Source organism: Anomaloglossus baeobatrachus, chromosome 7 (assembly GCF_048569485.1).
Source record: "Anomaloglossus baeobatrachus isolate aAnoBae1 chromosome 7, aAnoBae1.hap1, whole genome shotgun sequence".
Classification (NCBI taxonomy): domain Eukaryota; kingdom Metazoa; phylum Chordata; class Amphibia; order Anura; family Aromobatidae; genus Anomaloglossus; species Anomaloglossus baeobatrachus.
The window spans coordinates 69,055,013-69,078,413 of NC_134359.1; the positions used below are offsets into that span (position 1 = coordinate 69,055,013).

The 23,401-nt window shown below is 45.3% G+C and overlaps 1 protein-coding gene across 5 annotated transcripts in view; it reads right to left on the reverse strand.

Moving 5' to 3' along the window:
* The window catches only part of CCDC141 (coiled-coil domain containing 141), a 242,401-nt gene that overhangs the window by 142,591 nt on the left and 76,409 nt on the right, over positions 1-23,401 (reverse strand). For all 5 annotated transcript variants that reach the window (XM_075317398.1, XM_075317401.1, XM_075317396.1 and 2 more), the window contains exon 6: positions 19,195-19,314. In XM_075317398.1, coding sequence (XP_075173513.1) covers positions 19,195-19,314 — 120 coding nt within the window. The remainder of the gene's footprint in view (positions 1-19,194; positions 19,315-23,401) is intronic.

The following is a 23,401-nucleotide window of genomic DNA, read 5'->3' on the forward strand; positions in this document are numbered from 1 at the left end:
ATATTCCATATCCCTCATGGTTCTGGGTCCCCATCTTGCAGTACTGCCTCCAACAGCAAATCAAATCCTAGATACACTCTGCACCACACCCACCAGACACACCAGTGGTCGGCTTAAGCGGAATAGGGTCGCACACCTAGGGGTCAAGATGGGAGGTGGAAGGTGTTAGAGCAGTCGAGTAGAGAGAGTCGAGGAGTAGCCTTCGAGCTGAGAAGAGCTCCGAGGAAGCTGGAAGTAGTGGCTACCAGGGGATGCTGACTAGGTTGCAGACGGTGGTCTGGGCCTAGAGGAGTTGGACCCCCGGTTGCAGGGGATTGAGGCTAGGTGCCTGGGACCTGTCAGTGAGGACGATCAGCAGCCTGGTCCTATCACCGGTCCAGGACCGAAGGCACGGCAGGGTACACAGACCCTAGGTCGGGGAGAAGCTTCAGGCAACCTTGCAATTAACCTACGGAGGACAGGGCTGGACTACTGGACTATTCCCACCAGCTCAGGGATCGGGGGCACTAGCGCAACGAGGGGGATAGGGCTTTCCACACAAGCGGCCCACTGAAATCCCAAGCGTGAGCCCCTGGGAGCAGGCTCCCTCATTTAGCCACAGTGGGGAGCGGGGCCCGGCAAGTTCCAAGCTACTGGGCCACTACGGAGAATCTACACTTTGTGCCAGGAGGCAGGTCACAGATCACCAGGCAGTACTGCAGGGGACGGGACCCGGACGAGCTCCCCTTTAAGCGGCAGTCAGAGACTTGGTTTACCCGGTTGTCTGTTTATTGACTGAGTGAGTACCTGAGTGACCCCTGCATCCCACGGCTTCCATCCAGAGTCCCAGGCTTTCCCCTACCCGTAGAGGGCAACGACACCTTGCTGCCCCACTCCATCACCCCGGGTACTCCCAACGGCAGCGGCGGTATTCCCTATTTACCGTACACCACGGGTGGCGTCACAAACTATAACTCTCCTGTAAATACCCCCTTTCACATTTGAGTGTGGCCCTTAGCCCCCGGGTCCGGAGACCCTTGAGCCACAAACAAGCACCCCAACGGATCCGAGCAGTTCGATCTGCTGTCGGGGCAGCACATAATAATGGCTGCAGAATGGATTAAAGCGTGTTTTTGTTTTAGATTTTTTTTTCTCTCCATTACTAGCAATAAAATTGTTTGGCAAGTAATGAAGTAATTTTCACTAATGCGGGCGTCACTCGATACGATCTATCGTGAGATCGTACGAGCAATTGTATCCGCCCCGTCGTTTGTGCGTCATGGGCAAATTGCTGCTCGTGTCGCACAAAGTCGTTAAACCCTTGTAACGGGGTGCCAGGGGCGCCTCTGGGCTTGTAGTCGTGGCCCCTTCTGTCAGGCTTACCCCTGGCTCCGCCGTCACTATCGGGACGGGAGATGTCTTGGTGGGGCAGAGTGTGGTGGTGCAGACGCCGTCGTCGGTTGTACAGAGACTCTGCAGACATGGATCAATGCAAATAAAAGACATTCTTTATTTCACAACTCTTTCCAAAAACCGGCAGTTACAGATGACTTCACGTTCTTTTCTTAGCTGGGGAAAGCCTGCCCTGACGTCTCCTCCAGTGGGGATGTGCCCGGCTACTCTACTTCACCTGGCTCCCACTTATGGCTACCGACAGCCCGGACCCACACCGGGACTGCTTCGCACTATGAGGTTCCGCCCGCTCCTTTTCTCTCCGGCTTCCCTGTTCTTCCAGCTCCCTTCTTTCTTTCTTTCTTTCTGCCCACTCAGCTCCACACTCTGCCCCTGGCTGTTTCTTCTCTCCCGTCCTGGACACAACTGCCTTCAGCACACACTTCCTTTCCCCCTAAGCTGCCGGCTCCTCCTCCCTCCTGTACAGTTTCTATGGGGACAGCATTAACCACTTCAGAGAAAACCTGTGCTTCCTTGTAAGGGGTCTGCCCACCCCTTACATACCTCCCCTCTTTAAGCCTAAGCCTCCCGGCAAGGCAAAAATCTAAAATCACATTTTAAAACTAAACAAAGTCATTTTAATGAAACTGCGAACATGTTCACCTGAGGGCACCCGCAAGGGCACACCAGTCCAGCGCCCGGAGTTCCTCCTGGAAGCTCCCGGTCTTAGTCGTGCCCGGAGGCCGTCGGCAGGCACTCCCGGTCTTAGTGGAGTTTCTGCCCGGAGGCTTTTGCAGCACTCCCGGTCTTAGACGTTAGCTGGCAGGAACACAACTCGGCAAAAATCTTCTTAACGACGCGGAGGGAGCCCCTGGCTCAGTCCAGCATCAGGCTCTCTTCCGGGCTCAGCAACTTGAACGGTTACAAACAACACACCTTCTTCCGGCTCAAAACAACGCCGGTGTTGAACAAAAACAGGCCCGCCATCTTCCGGTCTTGAAAAGTCACTCCGGATGATATGCACGTTGCCATTCGGCTCGTTGGGCCTGCACGTACTCCGACAGGGACTGTCCGGGCAACCGGCGCAGCCTCCGGAAGGGCTCGTAGTTGGCGGGTTGCTCCAACGTCTCGGTCTCCGGCTTGGTCTCTTCTGCCCCCGACGGGGGTGAGGGGGTCGCTGCACGGGACGGCTGAGGGCTGCCCATGACGATGACCGGATGAGTGGTCAGGTTTTGGTGGATAGCCAACACCGCCGGGGTCCCCTTCTCCGGGTCAGCGCTCGGTCCGGGCATCACTTCCGGAGCTACGGCCAATGTGCGTCTCGGGTGGGAGAGTTCAGCTAGCACCGGTCTTTGCTGCGACCGCCGCCGGTACTGGCATTCCTCCCACTCGATTTCCTCTTGCCACTGTGCGGCCTCTTGTGTAGTGGGCCGCTCCGGTCCTCCTGGCACAGCCGGTAGGTTAAGGGTGGGTCCTTCCGCAGCTGCAGTCTGCTTCGGGCGTCCTCTGCCCAGGCTAGTCGCTACTAGTGCGGCTACCGCAGCTTGCTGTCTTCCTGGAGTCTCCATCTTGCTCGGAGTCAGCGTTTCTGGTAATGGCGTCGGGGTCAGTGGAGATGCTGGAGGAAGTGGAGGCGGGCTTACTTTTCCCGCTCTTGGGTATACTCCACCCCCAGTCTCACACATCAGGTCGACCCCTACGCGGCGGTTCTTCTTTTTCTCTGGAACACCGCCCACTTCACATATCTTCCTTCGTGCCCTGGGACCGGCACCTCCCCTCTTTGGGCGGAGTACTCCGAACTTCTTTTTCGGCACCGGCCAGCCCCAGGCTCTTCTTTTGGCGCCAATTCTGCGCGCGCTTTCTGTGTCTTCACAGACAACGGCCATCTTGCCGCCATCTTGTGCCCGGTCCAACGCCTTATGCACTTCTTCCTCTTCCCACCAAGGGATCGGGACTCTTCTCCAATAATCTGGATCCAGTGTCCTCGGCATCACTTGATCTCCTTCTTCTTGGAGCGGGACCCCTTGCATATGATCCGGATCCTGCCGACTACGCCACATGTAACGGGGTGCCAGGGGCGCCTCTGGGCTTGTAGTCGTGGCCCCTTCTGTCAGGCTTACCCTTGGCTCCGCCGTCACTATCGGGACGGGAGATGTCTTGGTGGGGCAGAGTGTGGTGGTGCAGATGCCGTCGTCGGTTGTACAGAGACTCTGCAGACATGGATCGATGCAAATAAAAGACATTCTTTATTTCACAACTCTTTCCAAAAACCGGCAGTTACAGATGACTTCACGTTCTTTTCTTAGCTGGGGAAAGCCTGCCCTGACGTCTCCTCCAGTGGGGATGTGCCCGGCTACTCTACTTCACCTGGCTCCCACTTATGGCTACCCACAGCCCGGACCCACACCGGGACTGCTTCGCACTATGAGGTTCCGCCCGCTCCTTTTCTCTCCGGCTTCCCTGTTCTTCCAGCTCCCTTCTTTCTTTCTTTCTTTCTGCCCACTCAGCTCCACACTCTGCCCCTGGCTGTTTCTTCTCTCCCGTCCCGGACACAACTGCCTTCAGCACACACTTCCTTTCCCCCTAAGCTGCCGGCTCCTCCTCCCTCCTGTACAGTTTCTATGGGGACAGCATTAACCACTTCAGAGAAAACCTGTGCTTCCTTGTAAGGGGTCTGCCCACCCCTTACACCCTCATCACACTTACTTACTTGCTGAGCGACGTCGCTGTGGGCGGCGAACATCCACTTCCTGAAGGGGATGGGACGTTCGACGTCACAGCGACATCACGCAGCCGCCAGCCAATAGAAGCGGAGGGGCGGAGATGAGCGGTACGTAAACATCCTGCCCAGCTCTATCCTTCAGCATTGCCTGCGGCCGCAGGTAAGCTGCAGTTCATTGTTCCCGGGGTGTCACACGGAGCGATGTGTGCTACCCCGGGTATGATGAACAACCGGCGCAAAGAAAAATAAACGATTTTTTAAAAATAAACGATGTGTAAACGAGACACGATTTGTAACCGATTTGCGCTCATAGGTATCACACGAAACGACGTTGCAAACAATGCCGGATGTGCGTCATGGAAACCGTGACCCTGACGACATATCGCACGATAGATCGTCTCGTGTGACGCCCGCATAAGTCCAAATGAGCATTAGCAGAGAGTTTTCACTGGGGGTGTGTACTTTTTTCCCCCTGTATTACGTTGCCCAATCATAAGCAGAGAGCAACACAAAGGAAAAAAAGATCACACCCATAATAGCTCAGAGCAGGCTACTCCTGTGTGAGATATAATGACAGCCTGCTCAGCTCTCAATGCAGAGTGATTACCAGATGTTGTGAGCAGAAGAGACATAAAGGTGACTACCCACACTTATGAGCTCTCATCTCAAGACAGAGAGTGTGTTGGGTGAGGTGCAGTACAGCTGAGGTTACAGTGCTATGAAAGGACGATAGCTAAGAGAGGGGTTTGTAATGTGACACAGCTAAACTCAGCTGAGATGCTCGTACCCCCACACTGACTGCCATGACATTATCCGAAAGGTGTTAGTCAACTGTGCTCTAATCCCAGCACTTTCTAATCAGGCACAAAGTTAGACCAGGAGATCAGCGCTGTCTGAGATTATATGTCTCAGGTCGGAGTCACACTTGCGCGTATCTCGTGAGAGTCTCGCATTGTATCACCCGTCACGGCCGCACAGTTTCCTGACAGGAGCGGGTCGGCTGCATGTATTTCTATGCAGCTGAGACGCTTCTGTCCGAAGAGCATCAGGCCATGCCGGGTGATGCAATGCGAGACTCTCGCGAGATACGCGCAAGTGTGACTCCGGCCTCACACTGAGAAACCTGCTCTAAGCTGTTGTGAGGCATGTCTTTTTTTTTTATTCTGTGTTATTGACTGCTTATGATTGGACAATGTAATACAGGGGGAAAAAGTACACACCCCAAGTGAAAGGTCTCATATAACGCCCATTTGGACTTAACAAAAATCAACTTACAAGGCGCCAAATACTTTGATTGGAATTATTTCCGTAACAAAGAGGCAAAATAAAAATAAAAAATCCTGCTATGCAGCCATTATCACATTGTATGTCCCCTTCAACATGACAAATTTGGTGAATATGCCAAGAGCTCTACTGGAACACAGGTCAAATGTATTTACTAAAACCAATGTTGAGACTTCCGGCTCCTGCGCTGATCATGTAGGACACAGGACGCCTGAGCTCTGTCATTCCCTGCAGCTCTGACATATATACCGGACAACCCACCAGCCTCCCCCGCTCCATTCCACCGGTGAGTGAAGTTGCTACATGCAGGGAAGTTCATGGGGAGCCGTGGAGATAATTACTTGAAACAGCGCGGTGAATTTCGCTCTCCCCCTCCCTCTCAAGATCTGGCAGCGTGATAAAGATGGCGCCGGAGCCTTCCCTGCACTAAAATCAGATCTGTACACAGAGAGCAGGACGCAGCTTACCTTGCACTCACTCCCCCAGCAATAAGCAGTTAACCGGCAGCAGAATAATAAATCTCCTGGAGTCCTGATAAGATATCAGCAGCAAACAACACGCTACTGACAAGTTCTGCAAAGAGCTAAGAGTTAAAAAGCTGGGAATCCCTGGGCCCTTCCCCCATCTTGTCCAGACCTGTGCATACTGCATAAGCAGGAGCTGAATCTCTAGGCATACAGACTCAGTGCAAAGCTCTGGAGAAAGTGAAAGAAGCTGAAGGAGGGAAGTTTAAACATACATCCCTGCAAAGTTACAGGACAGTGAGAATTCATATAACTCTGGCAGGGGGGAGAAAGGGGTGGAAGTGAGAACAAACAAAAGGGGGAGCAGAATCAAGATTTGTCTGACAACCCACACTAAATCAGTGTCAAAACTTACGTCCCTTCATTCACTATTTGATGGAAAGATACCTGCTGCGCAGCAGCTCCAAAACACAAAATCCTCATACATCCAGCGTACAGTGTGAAAAAAAGATTGTGACTGCCCATACAGAATTAAGTGTCCCTCGGTCACCTGAAAATACTCATCAGATGGAGATGGAGGATTCCCCGGGGACCCCGGATGTATTCAAAACAGTGGAGGGTATGGATTATAAGCGTCTGGCTGATGAAGTCGCCAATCGTTTGCTACCTGACATCTCCGCTACAATTAAAGCATCAATAGCAAAAGCTCTCAGTGCCATACAGAACCAACTTGATGAGACGGTGGAACAGGTTGCGGCTATGGAAACCAAAATGTCGACGTTAGAGGAGGACTTCAGCTCTGACCACACTACAGTCATGCGTCTGGCCAGGGAGAATCTGACCCTGAGGGACCGTGTGGACGATCTAGAGAACCGCTCCAGAAGAAGCAATTTGCGCATTGTCGGCCTGCCTGAAACATACCCGGTTGGTGAGCTACGTACATTGTGTGAATCCACTATTCCTACAACCCTGGGAGTAGCAGGAAGGAGAAAAGTGGAAAGGGTGCACCGCATTGGTCCGCCAAGGAGAGGTGATGAGAGTGAAAATAACAGACGCCCAAGACAAGTCATAATGAAATACTTGGACTTCTCCGATAAACAGGAAATATTACAGGCATACAAGAAATTGAAACATCCCTTGGAGGTGAAAGGCTCGCGCATCTTGCTCTTCGAGGATTTTTCTGCGGAGGTCACACGGCAGCGGAGGGCATTCTCATACATATGCTCAGCTTTATTTAAGAGAAATATACGCTTCCAGTTAAAGTACCCGGCAACGTTGATTATCAGACATCAGGATGGATCCTACAATTCTTTCTCAAGTCCAAAGGAGGCAGAGGCCTTTATTGAGCGGATCAGCAGTCCTCGTGACCTCAGGAATTCTCCAGGACAAGGGCGCAACGACTCACCGAACCAGAGAGTGACCAAAGGGAGCTCTGTGAAGCTCGCTACAGCTTCCCCGAAGGACCGGAGACAACAAAACAAGGAACTTAAGGGAACCTGAGACAAATAGACAAATGTCGGATGTGTAAAGTTCAAGGTGGGACACCTGTTTTTGATTTAGGCTGGAGAAGCCGCAGTGGAAAAAGTTCAAGAAATCTGAGGCGGAGGAAAGGAAAGAGAACTTTTCTTTTTTTTTTTTTTTTTTTTTTTTTTTTTTCCTTCTCTCTCTTTCTTTGTAGGTGGGACACTCCTTTATATTGGTTAAACGCTATAAGTATAAGGTTGACTGAGCTTGGAAAATGATCAGAAAAAAGTGAAGTCTGAGTATTATGGTATAGTTGGGGGGGGGAGGGGAGGGAGATGTTTGAAATGTTTGGGGATTTTGGATTCAAGTGAAGTAGCAAAGATTTTACACAGAGTTATTATTATTACTACTACTCTCACTATTGCAAGTGAGCACTATGTTCAATTGTCTAATTGGTTGAATTTTTTTTTTTTGGCAAGAGAGGGCAGCAAAAACATGGTAAACGAAAGGCAGGATTTCCATTTATTACATGTGCTTTATGAGAATAGTCACCTGGAATGTTAAGGGGTTACGTTCCCCCCAAAAAAGAATTAAGATATTACGCCACCTTAATCGCCTCAAACCGGACATTGCGCTCCTTCAGGAAACTCATCTGGAAGGTTCAGACATGCAGAGGATGGGGAAATTATGGGTTGGAGGAGTCTATGGGTCATCTTCAGTTAAAAGGAAAGCAGGGGTTATTACATTAGTAAGTAGGAGATTACAACATCAAGTCCTGGAAACATATGCAGACACGGAAGGTAGGGTTCAGATGATCTCAGTGGAGATACCTGGAGGAATTTATAAAATCTTTAATATTTATGCCCCGAACGAAAACAACAAATCATTCTTTCAACGACTTGAGGCCAAAATTTTAGAACATGCCCATTTTAATCTAATAATTGGGGGGGATTTCAACTCGGTGGTATCTGTGCTAGAGGACAGGAAAAATGCTAAAGGCCCCCCAAATGTACCGCGCGGCCATGATAAAGTTATGCGTCCTCTGTTAAATGCCACGGCCTTATGGGATGCGTGGAGACTACTGCACCCTCAGGATAGGGAATTTACGCACTATTCACATGCTAATAGCTCCTGGTCTCGCATTGACTACTTTCTTATTTCAGGGAACCTGGTACGTGCGCTCCACTCAGCTACTATCCAGGATTTGGTGATTTCTGACCATGCCCCGGTGGTGCTAGACCTAGCAAACATTTATCCCAGAGGAACGGACTATCTGTGGAGATATCCTTCCTTCCTTAAAGATAACGAAGATTTTTCCTTGAAATTAAAGGAATGGTGGACGGAATTTATGGTACATAATGATCAACATAAAGACACACCTATGTTATTATGGGACACGGCGAAGGCAGTATTACGGGGCAGAACGATAGCACATGTTTCCTATTTGAAGAAAAAGGCTCATCTTAAATTTACTGAAACCTCCCATAAATTGAGGGAAGCATATACTTCTTTTCAAAAGCATCCTGATAGGGACCATAGAGATAGATGGGTAATAGCCCAAAGAGCTTTTAATGAGTGGGCGGAAAAACGGGAACAAATGGCTAGGTCAATGCAAGAAGCTACATTACATCGCTTTGGAAATAAAGCAGGGAAAATACTGGCCAACTTAGCGAAAAATAGGATTATAACTCAGGGACCCATGGAAATAAAAAATCAAAAGGGGGAGATACACAAAAACCCTAAGACAATAATTGAGACTTTAGGCACGTATTATAGAAACCTTTATTCGTCGGAAAAGCGAGACAAATTTCCTGATAATAATCTTTTATCTAAAGTGACACTACCTCGACTCACAGAAGAGCATCGCACTTTTCTGAATGCCAAAATTACGGGGGAAGAAGTATTGGGGACAATCAACTCCATGCATAATTATAAAGCCCCTGGCCCTGACGGATTTACGGGAGAATTCTATAAAACAGTAAAGGAAGAGATCTTACCTACATTACTAGAGCTGTATAATAGCATACTAGACGGTAATGCGTCTCTCCAAAATAATAACCGGGCATATATAAAATTGATCCCTAAACAGGGGAAGGACCCGAAGGATCCGGGTTCGTATAGGCCCATATCACTTATCAACCTAGATATGAAGATAATGTCAAAGATTATGGCGAATCGTCTAGCTATAATTCTTCCCCAACTGATTTCCCCAGCACAGGCCGGTTTCATTCAGAAAAGATCAGGGACACTAAATATTAGAAAAGTTCTTCTTGTCCTGGATAGGGTTAACCTTCGGCCTCTGAAAGGAGAATCTCCCGCTTTGCTTACAATAGATGCCGAGAAAGCCTTTGACAATATTGAGTGGTCATGGCTTTATAGAGTTCTAGATGAAATGCGTTTTTCGGGGTCATTTTATACCTACATTAGAGAAATTTACACAAATCCGAAGGCTCAAGTTTACATTCCAGGATATCTGTCAGCCCCTTTTCCGTTACTGAAAGGAACCAGACAGGGTTGCCCCCTTTCCCCATTACTTTTTAATCTGGCTCTGGAACCATTGGTGCGATTGTTATCTACACATAGCACCTTCCAGGGTATTTCTGTAAATAATAGACAAATTCAGTCAGCTTTTTTTGCGGATGACATTTTGCTTTTCCTTTCGAATCCAGCTCAGCAGGTCCCCGAGATTTTACAAATTTTGCGAGAGTTTGGAGCGTACTCAGGCTTCAAGATTAATGCGTCAAAGTGCGAGCTCCTATACCTGGGAGGGACAAATGTTCAAACACGGGAGCAGAACCCTTTTGAAGGAATTACAGTGGCTAAGTCATATATCACATACCTGGGAGTTAAAATAGGTAAGGTTCCGGCAACCCTTTATAGTCTAAACTATCCACCCCTTCTGAGCCAAATAGAGCAAGATCTTAAAAGATGGCACGACCTTCCATTGAACATAATTGGTAGAGTCCACCTAATTAAGATGATGTCGATATCAAAATTAATGTATCATCTTCAAACACTTCCCCTGCTTCTCAAGCATAAAGATATTGTCCAGCTAAATAGAGCTTTTTCACACTTCATTTGGAGGGGGAAACGCCCTCGTATAGGGCTTAAGAAGCTGATGGCATCTAAGGTTCATGGAGGTCTGAGTTTGCCGAACATTCGGGGTTACAATATAGCCTGTTTGACTAGATATATATTGGATTGGATTAAAGGCTCTAGGCATTATTCAGCGTTGGAGCTTGAGAGAGACTATGCACAACCTTGGGATCTGGTGGCATTGCTTCATACTAGGCAGGCTAATCTCCCAGTGAAAATCAAGCACTCTTCCTTATTTAAAGACACGATTGCAGCGTGGAAGGCGTTGAGGAAAAACTACAAACTTCCCCATAAAATATCCAAATACTTGCCTATATGGGGGAATCCAGAGTTTGTGCAGGGGACAAGCAATAAGCTGTTTGAAGAGTGGAAGGTGCGGGGTATAAGGACTGTTGCTCATCTCTTGCACACCTCAGAGCCTAGATGGTTGAGTAGAGATGAAATTATAGCGCAGTATGGCCTGGGGACTAACCAAGTAATCCAATATGACCAAGTGAGATATAGTATTATGACTCAGTTGCATGATGTGACCCAGGAGGTAGTATTTAACTCTTTTGATTGTCTGGTAAAGAACTCAATAACTTCATCATCTATCTCTTTTCTTTATGGAGCCATGCGTGATCTATTAATAGGACAGCACCCGGAAGGTTTATTTAAATCTTGGGAAAAACAATTTGAGGACCCGTCTATGGGGGTAAAAATTAGGGGAGGGTGGAATGCTCTTCGTAAATCAATTTTAAATGAGAATTGGCGAGAAACCCAATTTAGAATTATGCACAAGGCAATTTATGGTTTTAATCTCCCTCCATCAGCAACAAAGCCAGACAGGCTTACGTATTGCCCTAAGTGTAAGAGTAGTGGAACTGATCTCCTTCACGGGTTGTGGTCCTGCCCCCATTTGAGTCCATTATGGTCACAGATCAAAAGTTGTATACAAAAGGTGTGGGGTCTTGAAGTTCGGCTCTCACCTGGGTTCGCTATTTTTCACCATTGGGAGGAGGGGAACGATACCAAAGGGAAGATGACTAACCCACCCAGACTTATACATGTGATACTTCTGGCAGCCAAGAGAGCGATACTAAAAAATTGGTTGGAGTCTAGGGTCCCCGCGATTGAAGAGATCTTGGGTCAGCTCATGCATCTTCTTGAAATAGAAGGATTGGATGCAAAAAGGAGGGCGGATAGAATACGACAGCACTTTAACAAATGGAAGAAATTCATACTGGCCTATTGTACTCGGGAGGAGATAGTCAGGATTATGTCACCTTTCAAAGACACAGTCTGGTATCATACTGAAAAATTGAAGGATACATTGGATGGCTTGGAGGTGGGGGAGGAAATGCCGAAAGGTGACTAAAAGGAGAGGGGGAAATAACCGATTTGAGTGGGACTTCTTTATTGTATGTCATTACCATGTTCACAAGGGTTCAATGGGGGGAATGATAAGAATGATGGGTTAAGGGGTCGCTGCTTTCCTTTGCTTTATCTTGCCATGTTATGGTTATTGATTTTAAAAATTGGTATGGAATTTGGGATGATCAAACATGACAATGTAATGTTGAATTTACAATGCTGAATTCGCTTATGCCAATGTTATGTTATTGAAAAATTTGAATAAAAATATAGTTAAAAAAAAAAAAAAAAACCAATGTGAACAAGCCTCTGACATATACAGATAATTAGCTGTGCATAGAGGCTGCAAACAGAGGTAGCTTTGTCTCTGCAACATCGAAGGAGGGCAGGTGCACTGAAGCCAACAGGATCCATTGGTCCGGTGAGATCAGCGCTTACAAGCTCTACAGTAAAGAACTTGTAAATGCTACTCTCATTGCCTAGAAGAAAGATCACTGCTGATAATGAGAAAAGAGCGTATCTATTAATATGAGATAAATTGCAAAGTTGATTTATTTTTCAAGCATTTTTCAATTTTCCCCACTTAAGAAGATGAAACAAGCCCTTTAACGTGTATTGATAGGAAATGAATGAATGAATGAATGAAAATAAATTAAAATCCACAAGTTTGGTAAAGAGTATTTCAGAAAAAAATGAAGTGTCTTCATGGTACAAAGTGGTATATAACACAGAGGCATAGATGTGTTACGCAGACAATAGATGGCAGTATTGGCACACAGTCTGAGAACACTGTACAAATAGCAGGCAGACATCCATGAAATGTATTTTGCCTCCAGCATCACACATTGCAAAGATATTTCATTCATTGCTTTATTCATGTCAACTTTAAATACTTTTCGTATTCCTTAATTTCTCATTGGAGAATTCTCAGACTGGTGTTAAACAAAACATTTATATGAATTAGGAGGATCAGACCTCGTGGAATATACTGTGATCCAAATTGATGCAGCTTTATTTATTAATGCATTAAAGCGGTATTCTTAAGTTTGGAAATTATCCCTTATCCATGGGAACCCCCTCACAGATCCAAGGAACTAGGCTTTAAAGAGCCTTGTGTAACGGAAACGGTGGTCAATCGCGTGCATTGCTGCTCCATTTACTCATGTGTTTGGTTGCTTTTCCCTGATTGGTCAAGATCAATGGGGGTCCCAGTGGTCAGAATCCCATAGTGTTGGACTAGTCCAGCAGAATACCAAGCACGTCTAGTTGGAATGTAGGCAGAGGTACACTCTCACTGGCAACATCGGAGAATCCTGACAGTGTGTGGTGCACACAATGTAAGGATTCAGATATCTGTAGTCCCACATAGTGCAGAATTCCCCAGAAGACTGGACAACCTCCTTAAGCCATTCTCTTATATGTGTTTGTATGTTCAATGTACAACTGTTAAAAAAAGTAGAATATTATCTAAATATTTATCATTGAGGTTTAAATAAAACATCTTAAACTATTTTACATTTATCATAGGGTATCTGGATACAGGATTACTCAATATCGGGGGAGATTTATGAAGCTGAGTGTGAAGAATGCTGGCATAACCGCACCAAAAAGTCATCTTTCAAGACTTTCCCCATAATTTTGACCTGATGTAAACAATTTTTTCGAATTGTCCCACAAGGGGGTATGGTCTCGATAACGGAGGCATGGGTCATCGAGAAAGGGCATACGACCCATTGCAACAAAATTGTGGCAGACATTTCTGGCACCAAGAAAGCAAACAAATAAGAGGAATGAACTTGGTCTTGTGATGCAAGTCACTACGAACAAGTAGTACAAACGGTAGAGTAGTCAGGAAAGCCGGGGACTGGTAACAGGAGGATATGTATGGACACAGGGAGTACACTGAAGCATAGTCAGGTTACGATCAGACGGTCAAAATTCCAGGAAGGCACGTAATGGATTCAGGGAGAAAACTGAGACGTGGTCAGGTAACGGTCCGAGGTCAAAAGCCGGAAGGTCACGAGAGGAACAGGGAGCGGGCAGAGAGGAGTCAAACAACAGTCCGGCATCAGGATTCCAAGATCAGAACACAGGCAGGAACTAAGGCCAACAGCACAACAGCAGATCCAGAATGTACAACTGGCAAGGTTCTGGGAGAGCATGCTTAGTAAAGAAGAAGAGCAATTACCCAGAAGATAGAACACCTCAGCAATCAGCACCTCCCAGAACCAGCATGGAAGCCAGTGCTGTCAATCAACCTACCAGCGAGTAGCCCAGGAAAACACAGCAGAGCATCTCCTAGTGTGCAAGATGCTCTGCACAGCGGAATCGTGACAGGTCTAGACAGTCTTTAAAATTAGAATTATTGACCATTTTGATAAGTTTGCGCAGTCTAAGAACTAGACAGTTTTGAAAAATGTGCCCCAACATTAATTTATCAATGGGGATTTCTGCAGCTTTCTTTAAAGGTGATAGCAAGAAATTGAACAAAAGGTCTTTAAGTAAGACTAATATATGATATGTATTCTGCTATGCTTTGTCTTTGGCCTGATCATTTCTGTCCGCTATATATTCTACTGTTTGTCTTCTGGAGTGGCAGAATGGGGGTAGCAGCTGTCTTCAACCTTCTTGCAAGAATAATAATACCAGCAATCTTTCTAGCAGCGGGGGCAGTAGATACCCCACCGGTCAAGAAACTATAAATGTCTAGGCTCATGCTAGCTTGTTTGTAACATCATGTTTCTGCATCAGTTGAGGCTAAAAGAGGACAAAGCATGAAGTGCTGCCAGGTCAGATACCAAGGTGCAGTCATCACACATTGGGGTTGTACCCTCCCTTATCAGAAGCAATGTGATTAATCTGCAAAATGTGTAATGTCGTTGTATTTTATGTCTACATTTGCAGACCTTCTGCAATCCTATAATATCTTATCACCAATTGTCTTGCAGATCCTCCCTCTAAGGCCCCCTTCACACGTCCGTGAAAATCACGCACGTTTTTCACGGACGTGTCAAAGGTGCGTATTGTCCTCCATGTGCTGTTTTTAAGGCACAACGTGTGTTCTCCGTGTGTTATCCGTTATAACACATGGAGAACGGGAACTTTCTGCTCACCTGTCCCTGGTGTTGCTGTCTGTGGTGCTGATCTTCGGTCTCTGGTCCTGCCGACTCCTCGCTGCTGCTGCTTCAGGCCCACAGTGGAGTGAATATTCAATGAGCATAATGAGCGGCGGTCGGAAGCAAGTGACAGCAGCAGCAGTGCTGGAGAAGGTGAGTATAACATTTTTATTTTTTTTTTACATACACGTGTGTTTTCTCCGGTGCGTGTCACACGGATCACATCCATGTCGTCCGTGTGCGGGCCGTGTGACACCCGTGATGCCAGAGAAAAACGGACATGTCTACATGTGGAGCACACGGGAACACGTATGCTCCACACGTACACACAGTCCATAGCAAAACATGCACGTGTGCGCAGACCCATTGATTTTAATGGGTCTACGTGTGCCCATGTCTCCGGCACGTGAGGAAATGGACGTGTGAAGGGGGCCTAATATACAGTATTTCTTGTTGACCAAGCAAAACAGAATATTATACAGAGTTTAGAACAGTAAAGGGATTAATGTTTGTTTAAGGCACATTTTTTGATTCATAGCATTTCTATACACAATCGTCTAGTCAAATTATAATATTTTGTCTGACTGTAGCAGCCGAAAGGGAATGCAATAATGATAGATAATATATAACTCAGAATGCAATGAGCATACCTAAGTGGGGACAGATTTCGGGCAGCATGAATCAGAGCATGATGATGTCTTGAACGCAGCCTTGTATATTTTTCACTGAAACTCTGTGGCATTTCAGAGAAAAGCTGGGGACTATAGAGAGAGACCTGACGTGTCGGTGTGCTCCCCAGCCGGACCAGTTGATTGACAGGCAGGTTTCTCCCGTGTGTATACATCGGGAGAGACCTGTCTGAAGTGATGCAGGGAGAAGCCGGCTGGGAATAGTGAACTCTCTCTATAGTCTCCTGGTCAGATCTTTAAACTATATTTTATTTGAAATGTCAACGCGTTTCGGAATAAAACTTCTCCTGGCTGCAATTGCTCACCCAGGTTTTTATTCATGCTGCTCGTGGTTCAGGCAGTACTAAATTAATGACCGTGTTTCTGTAGAAAGTTGTTTTGTTGTATAAAACCTAATATATCATAGTGACATGCCAGGACATGTTTTGATCACTACAGGTCCAGAGGCTGAGATCTCCTCCGATTGGTGAAAGAATATGGAAGAAGCGCTCAGTAGAGAATTGTGCCCTTTCAGTTGTTAAAGACTTGCTTGGCTCTTTTCTAATAGGTGATCTTCTTGCTCATAGAAGTCTATGAGTCCATATTTAAGCGTGGTGGACTGTTGTGGTTGCATTCCTACCTTGAAAGACACCAATCCCATCATTATGTTGTCATGTAGTGTAATGTGAATGGTAATGTATTGTGATGTAGAGTGTGATATGTTCCTGTGTAATGTAATGTTAATGTGATATTTTGCAAGAGAATAGAAATCTGCCCAGCAACAAACAGAAGGGTCAGAAGTGGTTAATCGTTGGGACAAACCCACAATGGGTGGGGTTAGTTGATAGGGTAAGAGATGAGTCTTTATAGAAGAGTAAAGGCCCCGTTACACGCATCAAATTATCGTGCGATCGCACCCGCCCCCATCGTTTGTGTGTCACGGGCAATTTGTTGCCCGTGTCGCACAAAGTCGGTCACCCCTGTCACACGTACTTACCCGTCAATACGACCTCGCTGTGGGGGTCAAACATCCTCTTCCTGAAGGGGCAGGGACGTTCAGCGTCACAGCGGTCGCCCAATAGAAGCGGAGAGTGGAGATGAGCGGGACATAACATCCCGCCCACCTCTTTCCTTCCGCATTGCTGACGGGACGCAGGTAAGCTGTGTTTGTCATTCCCGAGGTGTCACACGGAGCAATGTGTGCTGCCTCGAGAACAATGAACAATCTGCATCCAGGAATGTGACCGATATTTTGTAAATGAACGACGTGTCATCGAGCAGTGATAAAGTGAGTATTTTTGCTCGTTAACAGTCGCTCGTAGCTGTCACACGCTACGATATGTCAAACGATGCCAGATGTGCGTCACGGAATTCGTGACCCCGACGACATATCGCCCGATATATCGTAGCGTGTAACGGGGCCTTTAATTGAATTGAGAGAATGAAGATCTTGTGAGCAAAAGTGACGTACGTATAGTTGGACGGTTGTGAAGGTCGCATACAGTTGGTGGCTTGTGGCAGATAAGAAAGGAAAAGAGACTGGAGATGAGATAGTGTGAACCTTGAGAATTGGCTGAGACATGGAGTGAAAACAATGGTGAAGCAAGAGACAGACCCTCGAATGGAGCCGTCTCAGACATTAGGAGCCAGAGGACAGGACTCTAGTGGTAAGGTATATTTACTGACATGTGAACATAGTCAGCTAACCAAGAGGTTTCCCCGAAGCGTACAGGAGCACAAAATTTTACTCTGTTCAAGATAGGACCGCTAAGGAGGCTGGACGTGGAATTGTACTGTACCATTGGGCTGGGTTGTGCTGGAACTCACAGAACCAGTAAGATGTGAAGCAACCTAGTGGGATCTAGAATTGTGTTGGAATATGTCTTGTTGAACTTTAACGGCTAGAAGATATGTGCTTAGTACCTTACTTACTACTATCATGACCGATGCCGAAACTTCCGCTGCCAGAGCGCTGACGTCAAAGGCAGGAGCCGCTTGCCTCTGATTGGCCAGCACGCTGCCTTTGAGTAGTGTCTGACAGAGGAAGTTCCTCCCTCGTCGCAATGGTTACCCGATTACACATAGTTCGCCGCTACAGGATGTGTATCAGATAACCATCGCGACAAGGGAGGAACTTCCTCTGTCAGATGCTACTCAAAGGCAGCTTGCTGGCCAATTAGAGGCAAGCAGCTCCTGCCTGTGACGTAAGTGCTCTGTCAGAGGACGTTCCGGCATCGGTCGCGATGGTTACCTGATACACATCTTGTACCGGCGAACTGCAAGTCCCAGGGGGCCGGCGATGGAACGGAAGGTAAGGTGAGCATAATATGTGTGTGTGCGTTCGTGTTTGTGCATGTTTGTATGTGTTTGTGTTTGCCTGCCATTCTTTTCAATGGTGTTCGAAGGTGTTCGAATGTGTTCGACGAACGTTCGACGAACACACCCCAAGTTCGACAAACCGAACTCGAACACTAGGGTGGTGGCTCATCTCTAATGAGTTGTTCATCTGCTCCTGGCCAGCTGATGTCAGTATGCGGCCTGGATGAGTTCCCAGCCCACACAACACAAGTCCACACACCCCAAGTTCAACAAACCAAACTCGAACACTAGGGTGATGGCTCATCTCTAATGAGTTGTTCATCTGCTCCTGGCCAGCTGATGTCAGTATGCGGCCTGGATGAGTTCCCAGCCCACACAACACAAGTCCACACTCACAACCAGGACCAGTTCTTGCATGTAGTGTACTGTATCATCCGGAGTCAATCCCTCACCCACGCCTAAGGCTCTGCGTAATAATGTAATAATGCATCAATGGAAGGGCTGATGGGCCCATAGAATGATTCACCCCCATACCGGAAATCTGTTAATGGCGCTGTCAGAGATTGACAGTGGTATTTAACAGGTTCGCTCCACACTGCTGTTAGTCATTTCCTACTGGGTATGGGGCGAGTTTACCCCATGAGACTGCACCATACACCCGCTACTGACTTGCACCCTACATGTACAGCTGATGTGGGTAAGTTAAAGGCATTTGTCAGTAGAATCAATCCTCCTAAGCCATAGACAGCTTAGGAGGGTTGATGCTAATGAGAAACGTCTTTATGGGTATGCAGGGCATAGAAAGTTGAATAAAATGATACCCTAATATCTGTGATCCAATGTTTTATTCCAGAGAAATCCAATTTTTTTCTTTAAATATAAATGAGCTGTTAAGATCTATGGGCTGGACACAGATCTGCCTGAAAATCTGCCTCTAGAGCTTATTTTAAAAGAAAAGGGGCGTTACCAGTGAGATCAGGACAGCAGACTGTCAGTCATTACATGCCTCATACTGATAGCGCCACCTTGAATTTAAAATAATCTTTGGAAGCAGAATCTCAGACATATCTATATCCGACCTATAGATCTTAACAGCTTATTTAGATATTAAGAAAAAAGGTGGATTTCTCTGGTTTAGGACATTAAATCACAGATATCAAGATATAATTTTATTCAGCTTCCTTTCACCTATATGCCCATATAAATGGCTTAGGGGGATTCATCCAACTGACAGATTCCCTTTAATCATGGTGTTGACCACTGTCAAACAGATCATCGGGTATTATTATTAGTTTATATTTACTGCCAAAATACCCTGGGTTTTTTTGTGATTGTACCTGGGAGTCGTGTACAAGCTGTTTGTGCTTGTGAATTAACTCTTCATTTTCCGTCAGTGATGCTCCGAGCTGGACATCGGTCAGGTATAAGTCTCGCTGATTCCTCAGCCAACAGGAAACCTACGGTAAAAGTGTATTCATTATCAGTAGTGACAATTTGTAAAATATTATTCTCCTAAAAGAGAGTAAAGTTGATTTCAAATGATGCTCTCATGAGCTATAGAAAAAGCCTAGAACAGCAAACGAGCGAGCGAGGACTCTCAAATTACCGATACCAAGATCTAAGCGGAGGTGAACATCGATAGGAAAATAATAATGAGGTCTCTCCTTTCTCCATTTTGGCAGAATGAACTGTCTGCAGTCAGGGGCTTACCTACATATGGTGCAGAGGTTGCATTCGGACCCGGGCCCTGGAGCCTAGAGGGCCCCAAAAGTCTTTTTGGCTTATATGAAAAGACCAGTGCAATTAAAGATTTGCTTTAGTTAGACAATGTGAAGAGCATCATGTTTGTAACTGTCTTGCTATTTCTATCTGCTATCATTCTCTATCTCTGAGAGCTTTTATCTTACGTAATGTACAGCTTGTTTCCAACGAAGCTTGGCCACCAGAGCCTTACTGTGTGTGTGTGTGTGTGTGTGTGTGCAATAGTTATATTCTCGCAGGTAGATGCAAAACAATTAAGTGGGAAGGTCACTGAACTATTTGACGTCAAGAATGCACCAAGTGCCTCTGCTTGGTTTGAACAGTCATTTTGTGCTGATAAATGGCCATTAAAATTACCATACTACTAATAATCACTTACGCAATGAACAAGTACATAAAGAGAAAAAGTCATCTTATCCAGCTTCTATGGGGACTATAAGTTAGGGGTCCGAGTCCAGATTTGCCCTATTACTCTTTTCAATGGCATATAAACCTGTCCAGGGCTGCCTTTTTAGCATTTAAGTGGAAGTGTTGGTCACAGAATACTTCTGTCCATCTCTTTCAAAGAACAGGAACAGGAGAGCGAAGAAGATTTTTGCTTTTGCCTCTGCCTGCACTGGGTGTTTTACATTGTTGTATGGGAAATTATTTGTTTCCTCTAATTATCCCATTATTTTAGCAGATTTGTTGCAATGAATGTTTTCTCGTCAGAAGACACTACATTTTTAATGTCTTCCAGGGGCATTCACAGGAATTATAAGGCATAAGTAAAAAATAAAATAAATAAATCACCAAACAAATAAAAAAAATATTATATATATATATATATATATATATTATTATTATTTATTTATTTAATTTTTACTTATGCCCTATAATTCCTGTGAAAATTCCTGTGAATGCCCCTATATATATATATATATATATATATATATATATATATATATACATATATATAATATATATATATATGTATATATATGTGTATATATATATATATATATATATATATATATATATATATACATATACATATATATATACAGTGCCTACAAGTAGTATTCAACCCCCTGCAGATTTAGCAGGTTTGATAAGATGCAAATAAGTTAGAGCCTGCAAACTTCAAACAAGAGCAGGATTTATTATCAGATGCATAAATCTTACAAACCAACAAGTTATGTTGCTCAGTTAAATTTTAATAAATTTTCAACATAAAAGTGTGGGTCAATTATTATTCAACCCCTAGGTTTAATATGTTGTGGAATAACCCTTGTTTCCAATTACAGCTAATAATCGTCTTTTATAAGACCTGATCAGGCCGGCACAGGTCTCTGGAGTTATCTTGGCCCACTCCTCCATGCAGATCTTCTCCAAGTTATCTAGGTTCTTTGGGTGTCTCATGTGGACTTTAATCTTGAGCTCCTTCCACAAGTTTTCAATTGGGTTAAGGTCAGGAGACTGACTAGGCCACTGCAACACCTTGATTTTTTCCCTCTTGAACCAGGCCTTGGTTTTCTTGGCTGTGTGCTTTGGGTCGTTGTCTTGTTGGAAGATGAAATGACGACCCATCTTAAGATCCTTGATGGAGGAGCGGAGGTTCTTGGCCAAAATCTCCAGGTAGGCCGTGCTATCCATCTTCCCATGGATGCGGACCAGATGGCCAGGCCCCTTGGCTGAGAAGCAGCCCCACAGCATGATGCTGCCACCACCATGCTTGACTGTAGGGATGGTATTCTTGGGGTCGTATGCAGTGCCATCCAGTCTCCAAACGTCACGTGTGTGGTTGGTACCAAAGATCTCGATCTTGGTCTCATCAGACCAGAGAACCTTGAACCAGTCTGTCTCAGAGTCCTCCAAGTGATCATGAGCAAACTGCAGACGAGCCTTGACATGACGCTTTGAAAGTAAAGGTACCTTACGGGCTCGTCTGGAACGGAAACCATTGCGGTGGAGTACGTTACTTATGGTATTGACTGAAACCAATGTCCCCACTGCCATGAGATCTTCCCGGAGCTCCTTCCTTGTTGTCCTTGGGTTAGCCTTGACTCTTCGGACAAGCCTGGCCTTGGCACAGGTGGAAACTTTCAAAGGCTGTCCAGACCTTGGAAGGCTAACAGTAGTTCCATAAGCCTTCCACTTCCGGATGATGCTCGCAACAGTGGAGACAGGTAGGCCCAACTCCTTGGAAAGGGTTTTGTACCCCTTGCCAGCCTTGTGACCCTCCACGATCTTGTCTCTGATGGCCTTGGAATGCTCCTTTGTCTTTCCCATGTTGACCAAGTATGAGTGCTGTTCACAAGTTTGGGGAGGGTCTTAATTAGTCAGACAAGGCTGGAAAAAGAGATAATTAATCCAAACATGTGAAGCTCATTGTTCTTTGTGCCTGAAATACTTCTTAATACTTTAGGGGAACCAAACAGAATTCTGGTGGATTGAGGGGTTGAATAATAAATGACCCTCTGAATAAACTTTTCACAATTTAAAAAAAAAAAAAAAAAAAAAAAAAAAAAAGAAATAACATTCTTTTTTGCTGCAGTGCATTTCACACTTCCAGGCTGATCTACAGTCCAAATGTCACAATGCCAAGTTAATTCCGAATGTGTAAACCTGCTAAATCTGCAGGGGGTTGAATACTGTATATATGTATATTTTATATATATGTATATTTTATTGTATATTAGGCACTGTATATATGTATATTTTATTTTTTTATTTAAGTTGACTGATTTTATATTATTAGAAGCAAAAAGTAGAAGAGATGGACCCAGCACTAGTGCACGTAAAAGTAAAATCCAAGGCTTTATTAGGTCATTTTAAAAACATTTTTAGGGTAAAGGCTCCATAATATGTGCCCAAGCATGAAACGTGACTCATTTCGGACTATGAAATAAAAACAAAGTCCTTAATTATTTTTGTTTTTATTTTATAGTCCGAAACGCGTCAAGTTTCATGCTTAGGTGCATATTATGGAGTCTTTACCCTAATAATGTTTTTAAGATGATCTAATAAAGCCTTGGATTTTATTTTTACGTGCATTAGTGCTGGGTCCATCTCTTGTACTTTTTGCTTCTTTACCTCTGGACTGGCCTGTACAGTAGACCGCGTGCACTCCTGCTGAATTCCTGGGACAACTTTATACTAGGTGAGCTGAAAACACTTTTTTCCTGATTTTATATTATATCTGTATTGGAAATTCTCAGTTTTTTTTAATAAAAAAATGATATAATTCTCAGTGCTGCTGCCACTGTGTATTAATTTATCCAGGTAGCATTCAGCTCAATGAGAGGCATATTAATCTCCATACAGTGACTGCCCCCTAGTGGCAGCTGCCGTGGCTTTGTTATGGAACTGTTCAGTGGACCCCATACCACTGTAGTACTACACCACTTTATGTTCTGTGGGTTGCCAGAGTTTTTCACTCAACCAGATTGAATGAGATTTTGACCCTTGACAAAATTGGATATTTCGCCGTTTTGCTTTTTGCAGACTCTTGGCCCCTGATTCGTCAAGAGCGGTGTTATTTTAGTTTAGTTCTATTGTTTTCCGTCCCCTGAAAAAGATTTCACTTTGTTTCTCAATGGGATTATGCAGACTATAAGTGACTTTAAAGGTGGAAAAAATCCTGATATTATTCTTATGATTTTGTTTTTGTACATGAGAAAAACCTGGCATTTAGGCTATGTGCGCACGTTGCGTTCTATTCCGCAGCGTGTGCGTCTCAGAACGTAGCCGGAAAAGCTGTGTTCTGAGACGCATTGAAAAGCATCCAGAACGCACATTTTT